The sequence below is a fragment of the Aquila chrysaetos genome, chromosome 16 (assembly GCF_900496995.4).
Source record: "Aquila chrysaetos chrysaetos chromosome 16, bAquChr1.4, whole genome shotgun sequence".
In the NCBI taxonomy this organism is placed as follows: domain Eukaryota; kingdom Metazoa; phylum Chordata; class Aves; order Accipitriformes; family Accipitridae; genus Aquila; species Aquila chrysaetos.
Genome location: NC_044019.1, coordinates 7,167,624 through 7,178,863, shown reverse-complemented (window position 1 = coordinate 7,178,863; position 11,240 = coordinate 7,167,624). Strand labels below are relative to the sequence as shown.

General features: G+C 43.5%; 1 protein-coding gene across 12 annotated transcripts in view; it reads right to left on the bottom strand.

Annotated features, from left to right (window-relative positions):
• HIVEP3 (HIVEP zinc finger 3) overlaps window positions 1-11,240 on the bottom strand; it is a 276,516-nt gene that overhangs the window by 18,793 nt on the left and 246,483 nt on the right. For all 12 annotated transcript variants that reach the window (XM_041129228.1, XM_041129231.1, XM_030039183.1 and 9 more), the window contains one exon: window positions 7,795-7,970. In XM_041129228.1, coding sequence (XP_040985162.1) covers window positions 7,795-7,970 — 176 coding nt within the window. The remainder of the gene's footprint in view (window positions 1-7,794; window positions 7,971-11,240) is intronic.

Genomic DNA, 11,240 nt, shown 5'->3' with positions numbered 1-11,240 from the left:
TAACTCCCAAATTACAGGCAGGTTAATTAGACAGTTATTAACCCTACTTATATCCAAGGGAATTGCTGAACAAAGGGGAACCTTCGTTGAGGGGGAAAAGGTAGGTAGGTGGAACGGAGAGAAAAATAAAGGGTAGGAGAAATAAAGAAAAAATGTCCCATTTTTCCCTTTCCTCTCCCACACCTCTTTATGGGCGGAGCTGATGATAAGAAACTGGGCCCTTGCTGAAGCTCCACCAAAGGCTGTTTAATTTCCCAGCACAGTCCAGGAGCTGGCTAAGCACTCCAAATTCACTGCAGCAATATGATGTGCCATCAGCCTTCCTGTTAGCTAACACTTGAGAGCAGTGCTGAACCTGAGGCTTGTTTTTCTCACCAAAAAAAAAAAAGAAAAAAAATTGAGGAAAAAATGAATTCTCACACTTTATTATAACCTTCAGCTGAGGACTGAGGTCCCTCAGCTGGTATCCTGCAATCCACAGAGTCCCCTGGTCCCTGAGCTGGGTGGGAGTATAGAGGGCCTCTATCAACCTCTCCTCCTGCTGCTCCGGATAGTATAAATAAATAAGCAACTATTCATTGGAGCAGAGAATTACCCGTGACGCTCTCACATCTCAGAAGAGTGCCATAACCATCTAGCTACCAAGTTAGTTTCTCTTTAGTCCATGAATTATTTATTTAGCCCATTTTATACAAAATGGAATAGCTCCAACAGGAAAGACCAAGAGAGACAAAGGCTGACTATATATCCTTGTGTATCTGGCACCCATCTAGGATGTGGATTCAAAGGATATTTAATAATTTAAATGCAGCAAAACAGCTCCAATAAGAGAGATTTATTATTTTTAAACTTCATGCCTAAATACCCTTAGCCCTATGGTTAGGACACTCAGGTATGAGGATGAGGCCAGCTTGGCTCAGGTCCTTGCTCCAAATCAGACCTCTCTTTCTCCACTTTGGACCAGAAGTTTTGTTGTGGACCCAAAGATACCCAGTCAGACAAGAGCATGCGCTCATGGACACCTCTGGTTCCAGTGAATCACCATCATTTTAAAGTGAAAAACTATTTCACCGAAAAGTATCCAATGAGTCCAAACTGTGGCCTCATGGAACTGGAATTTAATTTTGGACCTAACTAGCAAAAAGACAAACTGACTCAGTCTGTTGAAATCAAACCCTGCTGCTGCTGCCTGTCCATCACGGCACATCACATCTTGGCTGGCAAAAATGACCCGTCTTTGCTCAGTTACCACAGCAAAATCCCTAAATGGATTCCCTCCAATGATAATAAACACAGAAAATAAGCCCAAGTAAATGCCTGGTGTGAGCAGGGGGTTGTTGGTTAACCTATGGCCTGTGGCACCTCGGGAATCCAGCTGTGATCCCCATGGTGGGAAGAGTGGGGAGGGGAGGTCCACCAGCCATTTTGGTGCTACTACATCCCCAAAACAAGCTCATAAATTCACTGTGCTAGATGCATCTGGCTTTGGCTAAACAGGGAGGGCATAACATTAATTACTTGCGGGAGGCTGTTGAATGCAATGTTTTGGGCAAGACTGCAGCCACCCCATACTCGAGGGAAGGACTCTGGTCCTCAGAGGCATGCAGCAGCCACCTTGGCCACTTCAGATGTCCCAAGGCTGGTTATACGCACAAGTCCTCCCCACTGCCTTAGCTCCAGTGCTGTTCGGAGCGAACACACACTGCTGCTGCAGGATCTGGGCAGAGACGGGGAGCCCAGCTGGCTGCTTCGGCAGCCTGCAGCTCTCCGCCCGTCACTTCATTACACCTCTGCTTTGACTCAGCTCCACCCTGAGCAACGGTTTGGGTTGACAAGCTCTGCCAGAAGCCATCAGTGTCACTTCCTTTTTTATTTTCTTTCACTGGTGGCAACTGTCCTTGTGCAAGGCAACGCCATGGCTTCTCCTCTTCCTTCCCCCCGCAGGCTGCCTGCAGAGGCGTGAGCTGGAAGGCACTGCACAGGCAATGCCAAAACTCCCTGTGCAAATGAGTTTATGCAAAATACCAAAGGACCAATTCATAGCACGTGTTGCTTTCTTTCCCTTTCTACTTTTTTCTACTCCTTCATTCTCATTTGGTTAGATAAGGTAATACCCACACACGCTGATGAACAAGATAAGCCTGCAAAGCTCTTGGTGCAAATCCCCCTGGTGCACGGTCTGTCCATGCACAGCACCCTGCATGCACACCAAGAAGAAATTCCAACAAAACAGGGATGCTGCTGTCCTCTTAGGGAAGGGCAACTCAGCAGGCCAGATTCTCATCTGACCTAAGTTTCCATCATTTTAAGGAAGTTAAAAGCTCGAGGCTTACTTACACAAGCTGAGAAGCTGATTTACCATCTTGGGAGCAATTTGGAGGACAATGATATTTATCTTATCAGGGTTCTTCTTACAGTTTGTGTTTTTAGACCCCTTAATTAATGCTGGCAGGATTAAATGCTAAAGTCCTTTGGCAAATTTCCAGTAAAACCAACACCACTTTGCCTAAGTAAAAGTTGGATATGAATCCTACAAGGACTCACAGCTACTTGTTGCCTTACAGAGTACTGGCCCCCAACTTAAAAAAACCCAAGAAAACCCACATAGCATTGCTTCCTTGGAAACAGTGGAAAAAACATATTTGAAGGAGCAAGAGAGAAACTAGCAGGCGGGGAAGCTGGATTTAAATAGCAAAACAGCTATATTGAATCCTAAGCAGGTAAGTCGTCCTCACTAAGGATTGTTTACCAAAAAGTTCCCAGATTTGAAATAGACTGGCTATATTTAAATAAATTCAGGAATCAGTGGAAATTGTGACCCTACCCCAATTATTGCTGCATTGGAGGAGTACGTGCAGTATCAGCACAGCTCTCATTATGCCTGCTTATAACTATGTATTACTGGCTGCTTAAGCTCTTCTGATGTTGTGAGGTCTTATTCTGGACTTAAAGCAGCTTAAATACTCATGTTGTTTTGAGAAAGCTAAAACTCTAGTGTTCCAAAAGCACTTAAAGCAGCTTAATAGGGACTAGAAGTGATTTCTCAGTTAAATTTAAAGAGGGAAATTAATTTTTCAGAATATCCATTATCATATTTTAAAGGTGGCGGAGTTAAAACAAAACGTAGGGAACAGAAATTCTTCCAGGAAAAATTATCCTGTCTGTATCGGGAATACACCATGCTTTCTATTTCTCCTATTAAACTTGAACCATTTAACAACAACAACAAAAACCCAACAAATGACCAACTGCATGATCTCAGTGTCCAAGGCGACATTGTGATACAAACATTCACAGCTTTCCAGGACTTCAGTATTTTCATATTCCTCTTTTAAAATAATATGCAAGGGGAGCAACAGCTCCTCTGCAACTAGCAGACTCCCATTTTGCTGTGAGATGCACTCGCACACAGAGAACCAGCCACAGGCCAATACTCTTCATCCCAGATAAACCCTTGAAATAGGTTTTATGTATGACTTAAATAATGCACAGGTCTTGATTTTGGTCTCAGCATGGAGGTAATGTCCCCAAGTGAGACTCTATGAGAAGGAAAGCTTTAATTTATTGGGGAAAAGATTTCAATTTTTAACATTTCTTTTATTATCTTTTATACTTATTGACTTAAAGATTAAAGGAGAGAATTTGAACATCTAGCCTGCCGGCCTGTATTGATACAGGCTATAAAATATTAGCCATCTTCTGGATCAAGCCTATCAGCTTGTGTTAGCCAAAAAATAATCTTCCAGAAAGTTACCCGGGCTGGATTTGCAGATTTCAAAATACAGAAAATTAGCATATTTCCCATTGAGGCTTGTGCTGAGATTTAATGGCTGCGCTGTTTAAAAAAATAACAGCTAATATTTCACTTGAATTTGCCAGTCTTTTACTTCCAGCCCTCATTCCTTTTTTTTTTTTACCTTTCCCATGTAAGTTAAAGAGCCCTTTTGCTTACAGTGTTTCATCTCCTGTCTGGACCACTGGGTCATTTTCTGTTCCCAGCGACATGTCTCACGTCACATTGCATAAGGGAGCAGGCAGCAAATTCTTGAGGATAACTGTCCTCATCCCATCAGAGGTTTCTGACATCCTGAGGAGCAGGGGAACCAAAGCCTCCTCCCAGCAGTGGCTCCACAGGGATGCTCAGACCCTTTCCCTCTTCCCAGCCGCTAAGGAAGGGCCCCAGCACACACAGGGTGCAGGGACATTTTGCAAATCTGTATATCAATCTGCTCTGCTATAACAGCAGTTAATTCTCTTGGAGCTTTCCGCCAGTTGGACCTGCTCTGTAGTTTCCAGAGGAGGCTTAGCAGAGCGCTGAGTCTGCTAGAGCAGTAATAATAATAAACTGTGCAGCCATAACCTTGCCTGTAAGGGCTGAGGGGGTAATGCATTTAATATATTAACATGTTCAATAACCTCAGTGCCTGTCATGTGCTGATTTAAGGAACTGCAAACTAATTTATTAAAGGAAGACTATGGCTGAGGACATGAAGAAGTCTGCTGTCTGGAAACTGTGAGTGGACTAGACTATCAAATGGATATCTTCAGCCAACAGGCACTGAAGTCCTTTACACAAGCACCTTTTAAATTAATGTGAAGCTCCTTGTCCCTTCTGACCTCCAAGCAAAGGCAGCGGCATCGACATAGCGAGCTGCTCCATACACTTTGTCCAGAAATTTTAAGAAATCTTAAGTAATCAGGACATGAGAGTCTGATGTGAGTCTGAACGAGAACAGAAAATAGCTGTGGAAAAGGATAATGTCTGCACAGGAGGGGAATTAATGTGCCAACACTGACCCGCATCCCCAAGTCACCCAAGAGAAGAAGTGAAGAAAGGGGCTGCGCTTCCCTTGAGGGTCTGGAGATGAGTGACAAGGGAAGGCTGGCGGTTCCTGTGTCCCCTCTGGGAAGGTGGTTAAGGGAAAAGCTCTCCCTGACCTTCCTGAAAGGGAAAATTGTTAGACTGCAACTTTTTCTTCATTTCCTTCCTGGTAAGAAAACAATGAAGAAGCTGCTTAACTTCTTTTAGACAACCTCTTGGAGGCCACGGTAACAAACCTCTTAGGAGAGCGCTACTACAGTGGAGGTAGAGACACCTCATTAAAGAGGCACGTTTATATCTGGTCCAGAAATGTAAAATCAAATAAATCTTTACAAACCAAATTTCCAAGACTGCTGTTTCCATCAGCTAAGTGAGCACACAAAAATCTCATGGATTTGTTTTAAAATAATAATAAAAAAATTTCCCTGCAGTTCTGTAACCCAAAGGAACAGCTTTGCTTACAGTGACAAAAATGCACAAAAAGCAGACAAGCAGCATAATTAGTGAAAAGGGGAAAATATTTAAAGCTCTTTCTTTTGCAAAAGTTTTCCCAGTTCTTGGAACACAGATATGGATTTTCCAGGGTGGGCGGGGGGAGAGGTACATTTTAACCAGATAAAGATCCTCATTAAAAATAATAATAAAAAAAATGTTTAACTGCTTCCAGCCTACTTGAGAGTTTAGAGCATTAGATCATGCTGGAGAGATCTACCACAGCCAAAATGAAGACAGCTCCACAGATATCCCCCTTGAGTTTACGCTGAAGGCTAAAATTAACTTTGGAAAGCTGTTTTCTAAAAGAGCTTCAACTCAGCTTATGTTTTTGCAAGTGCAGTCCAGTAGCGAGAGCTCCAGCTTCTCCATTCTGCAATTAACTGTGGTTGCAAAACCGCACACCAGGAATGAGGATCCTAATGAATCAGGGCACAAACAAACTTATTCTAGACATCTGCAAACTAAGCTGTGAAACATCCAGTTCTGCAAACCTCCTGGACCTCCGGTTCGCACTCCATCACCAACAGCAATGATTCTGTAACTGGACTTTAACTGATGATTTTATCAGCACACAAGGCTGATCTTTTTCTCACTCTCCAGTAACTCTTCCAAAGGCCCTTGTGTATCCATCAGCAAAGCAAACAGCTTTTACCCAAGTGCTGCAAAGTTATGTGGAATATAAGCATGCCCACAGGAAACAGCCAGGGCTCTGACTGTCACCCGCTTCCAGCAAAGAGCCATTTTCATGCAATTCCAAGTTACCATCATGCAACTATTTGTCCTGAAATCACTGATCCGGGGAAGTTCTGCCCCCTTATGCATCCATAGGCAACTGGATAGTTTTGTATTCAAACCCCAACACTGGGTTTTTTTTCTGAAGGAAGCATTTCCATGCTGCCTTCCTCATGCAAATTTCCTGCAAAGCTAAAGAAGGGAAGTCCCTTGGAGGCAAGTGTCTATTTGCAATGTGCAATCGGCACAGCCAGTGCTGACAGTTTGTGTGCTTCAAGGGAGTAGAGATGAAGAGCAAAGCAGCTAGAGAGATGGTGAAAAGGATGGTTTGATCACAGCATCCTGAATAAAAGCCTAACAGAAGCATGGTGGAAAGCAAGGTGAAGTGACGGAAGAGGCTGAATGGATTCACCTCTCAAAGGAAAATCTCAGAACGAAGTGACAAAAGCAAGAGGGAAAGAGAAAGAAAATGAATCAGAAATAGCTCCAGGCTGGGAGGGAGAGAAAGAACCGTCACTCGGATCTGCTGCATGTGTCTGACGAGAATTTGGCCTCAAATTCGGTATCACTTCCCCATGCTCCCATACGCCTAGTGATTACCAACACGTTGTTACCCATAAATCGCCCACCAGCTTTACCGACAAAGCCATCAGCTCCAGGCACTGCCCACCCTGAATCACCCGGCGTCTGGGTCACTTGTCTAGCACAGACATGCCCTCCATCGGCACTTCTGGGTAAGCACGTGTGCCACGGTCCACGCAGCACCCAGTGCCTCCTTCCCATACCCATTCTGTGCCACTTCCTTGGGTAGCACTGTTTTTTGGGGGTTGACGCTCTTCTTGAGTAATTAACTCTCCCAGCTGTGTCATCTTCCGAGATGTGTAATGATGGAGCTACAGACAACAGTCATTTTATATTTATGTCAGACTATAATCAAGAACTGAACTCAACATCTTTATTGCAAGACTTGCTGCAGCCAAAGATGGAGGGGAGATTTGTCAAACCCATGGTGCCAGACTCCTATGAGAAGTTACAGGGACCTGGGCACCTCTGGCACTTTTGAGAACTTTACCCACAGTCTTTTGGAAGAGACTTTTTTTTTGCATGTGGTTTTACATGTTCCTGATAGAGTTCACCCACACACTCCCTGAGGCAATGATGAAGGTTGCTTGCAAAGAGTATCTGGTGGTAGTGAGATTGTGGATCATTAATGACTAGATGTCCTGGAATGGAGGTCTTTAGAGAAAAAGTCTATCGATATGATACAGAAAATGTCGAAGCTACATGCAACTGCCAAGGATGAAAATGTGCAGCGCAAACAGATCTTGAGAGCACTAGCATAAAAAGCCACCCAAAGACTGTCTCCAGGCGCTCACTCAGGGATGTTTGCCTGTACCCAGGAGCTCCTGCTCTCATTCTGGGGTGGTTTTGTTTAAAAATCCCTGGCAGCGAAGCTGTATTTCAGGATCATTCCCTTTAAGAAGCACAAATAGGATGGCGCAGATGCTCTGCTGCAGGCTGGCACATGCAGCCAGTGCTCTCCACCGCGACACGCGTCAGCTTAACGCAGGACTGGTCCTCTTCTGAAAACTTCAGCCAATTTAAGACTCCCTCATCCCCCTCCCTCCGACTCCTGGAGTTTTCCAGACCCTGGGAAGGCTTTCCTTTCCCCTTCACCAGTGCCCCCAAGAAGGCTTGTAAGTCAATATACTAAGCAGAGGAGCTAGGAGCTGACTGTCTCTTACCTTTGGTTTTAAAAGCAAAGTTACAGTACTTGCAGACATATGGCCTGACGTCTGTGTGCGTGCGAATGTGTTTCTTCAGCATGCTGGGTTTCTTGCAGCGAATTCCACACTCCTCACATACATACTTCCCTCTTCCACGGCCTCGCACATACACATACTCTTCGTTTGATTTGTACCTATGAGCAACAGGTGTCATGATAAAAAAAAAAAAAAAAAGAAGATTCCCACCTCAAAAGTAGTCACAACTTTCCTGGATTAATTCAGCATGTTATTGACACCACCGGTCTCATTTACCATTTGCTAGCTCTGGGTAATTAGGCTAAATTCAAAATATCTTCAAAAGCTTTTGCCCAGATGCCTACTTCCTCTTCTGGAATATGTTCTTACATCCTACACCTGCTTGTCTGTACAGACAAATAGCCCAAAGTCTGGGATAAGTCACAGGGTCACCCAAACATCCTGATTTTCCCCACCTTCAAACAAAAACTGAGGCACTCATAATAGTCTGAATAAGATATGTCACAGTCCAGCCTGGCTGCCTGAATCATCTCTCTCTCAGCCTGTGCTGTGTTTTAAAATATGCACAGTCTGTTGCTGTACTATGCAAAGTACTGAGAAAATACATCCTAGCTAAACCTCTTGTGATACAACCTTTCCCACCCATTGCAACAGTAAAAGCCATCTGACAAGACTCTGATGCCATACTGCAAGTTGTGGTCCCTGCACAGACTCTTGCTAGAATGAGACACCCAGAATGGACACAAAGAGAAGAAAACATCCATTTTTAAAATACATTGTGCTAACACTAAATGTAAACACCACAGACTCCAGGCTCTTTTATCTTTGGCACAATGTCATGACTTAGGTTTACCCAAGAGAATGAGATTGGTCATCCTTCCTTCACATTGTATATTAATTTATTTTCTGTCCACGCTAATGCATAGGGAAGGCTACATGATGGGGGTTTGAAAAATATTTGTGAGACTGAGACAAATCATTTAGCCTCCTGTCATTTAGCAAATGGAGTCTGTAATTTCCTGTACTTGCAGCACAAGAAGAATAAGGTAACAGGAAATTGGTCCCCTCGGGTTTTTAAGAGGCCAAATTTTTGAAGCGTGGTACTTCTTGCAACCCATTTTTCTATCCAGTATGAATTATGTCTGGTCTTCAGAAATTTCCAAACATCCACCTTTGAAAATCAGGCCTTCTAAAGCATCTTAATAGGGGATCCAAAGACACACAGCACCATTAGTCACCTTTTAGTATCTTCCCAATAAAGCCTATTCCAAACCAGAATGGTGAGAAAACAGCAGCCAGACTGAATAGAAACTGAATAGAAACAGCAGCACTAGGAATATCTTGAGCACTTATTTAAGTGAAGATGTAGTAAGTCCTAAAAAAACTATGTATTTATAATGCAGAAAAAAAAGATCATTTAAAACTGAGTAAAAAATACACAAAGATCATGAATCCAGCCCTGAACTGACAGAATGATAATGGCATGGTCTGCACAGGATGCATCCAAGAAAATGCATCCCCGTTACCCCCATGTGTGTATTTAAAAGCAGGTAAGTCACACTGCATGAACCCCTTCATCTCCCACCCAGCCAGAATGCACGTGGCCTTGGCTCCATTTTGTTTCATTCACTTAGGAAGTGTACAGGCAATTTCAGTTCCACATGGGTGTTTGGGGGATCTAATACACATGAAATTCAGAATAATCCTCCTGGGTGCCACCTGGTAGATGTGAGTTCTGGACTAAACCCTTCCTCTCCTGCCTAGTCTTGGTCTCTCCGCCTCAAGGTCTTATCTGTAAGAAGCAAGCTGAGCCACTTCTTTTCTTCATAGGAGAGATGTGAGCAGATGCTTAAAAGATGATGAGTTGCTCATGCGTTAAGGTGATGAGGTCACAAACCTCCTATGCAGGTTCAGACACAGACTAGAGAAGAAAAATGGGTGTCTAGATAGCCTCAGTCTAGCCTGAAATACCAGTAGCAGCACCAGCATAACCAGGTCTCGGTGTCCAACAGCTATATGTGGGGGAGCAGCTTGTATTTCTGTCCTTCAGCATCAGCAGAAGCTCTCCAGACTGTAACCAGGGTCATCTGGTAGCCCAGATACTTTATTCTATCTCCTGTAACTGAAGCCACAGCAATGCCATCTACCCCCTGCCTTTCCCCCCACCAAAAAAAAACCAACACCAAAACCCCTTCATCACAAGGTTCTCATTATTTGGCCAGGGGGGACTGAGCTGGTGTCTGAAGAGCACACACTGACTGCCAGCCTCCACCCCAGTATGTCCAGCTATCTCTATTTAACTGGACCGATAGCAGGCTACACATAATTAATTGTTAGGGATGGCCAATGTCCCTTCTTCATTCAGTCAGTGACTTAACACTAAAGCAGCAAAAGCAGCAAAAGGAACCCAGAAATCCTGATTTCTCTTCTTCTGTTCAAATTTGTATTTGAGGCTTCCTTCTTGCCCTCCTTTCATTCTGTCATTATGCTGGTAATCACCTTGTCATTTAAAAAATGAAATTGCTCCTTTATCAGCCTTGTACTTGCACTACCCTTAATTACACTCTCACATGGAAATCTCTGAGCAAGTTCTTTGTGTCCAACAGTCCCTTCGTCAGCCTCATTAAAGCTATCGGGGCTGGCTTTTCCTGGATAAAAAGGGACACGTGATTTAATCTGAAATTAGACATTGCAGTTTATCTGACACTCTGTGAGACTGAGCCATCCTTCAACACAGATATTTTTCTACAGCTCCCTGATACAATGTGTAAAACACACAGGGAGAGGAGAGAAACAGAAAAAGAAAGGTAGCCTACAGAAATACCAAACCAAACAAGAAGAAGAAAGCAAGGGAAGTGATACTGCCACAACACAGAGAGGGCTGCTGCAAATGCCATCTGTCTACATCGAAGGCTATAATATGTTTATGGAGATAATTACTTCAATATGACGCTGGTTTCTTTGTGGATCTAATACGCTCATATGATTTGCATCAGAAAGACAAATCAATGACAGCTCACTTCACGTGAAGATTTACCCTGGACAAAGGATCTTCCTGCTCCGTAACATTTGCTGTAACCAGATCCCTCTAATATCCACAGTTGGAGTTTGTGTCAGCAAATTTGGGCTTCTCTTCCAGAGCACTGTGGAATTCATAATCCTGTAGTTAGCAACTTACACCTCCTACAGTGTCACAGCTCCCATCTAATACTGAGATGATTTGAAACCCAGGAGGCTAACTGGCCATAATGAGCTCAGAGACTAATTTAGGAAATAGTTCTTTCAAACAGACAGACAAAAAGATAAAAATTCAGTTATTTATTTGATGCATTTTTTGAAAGGTTATTTGCTTTGTTCTGCTAGCAAATGCACATCTGCTGAATTTTGTGCAACCACTACAAACACTTTCAGAGCAAGAGGAACTGGCA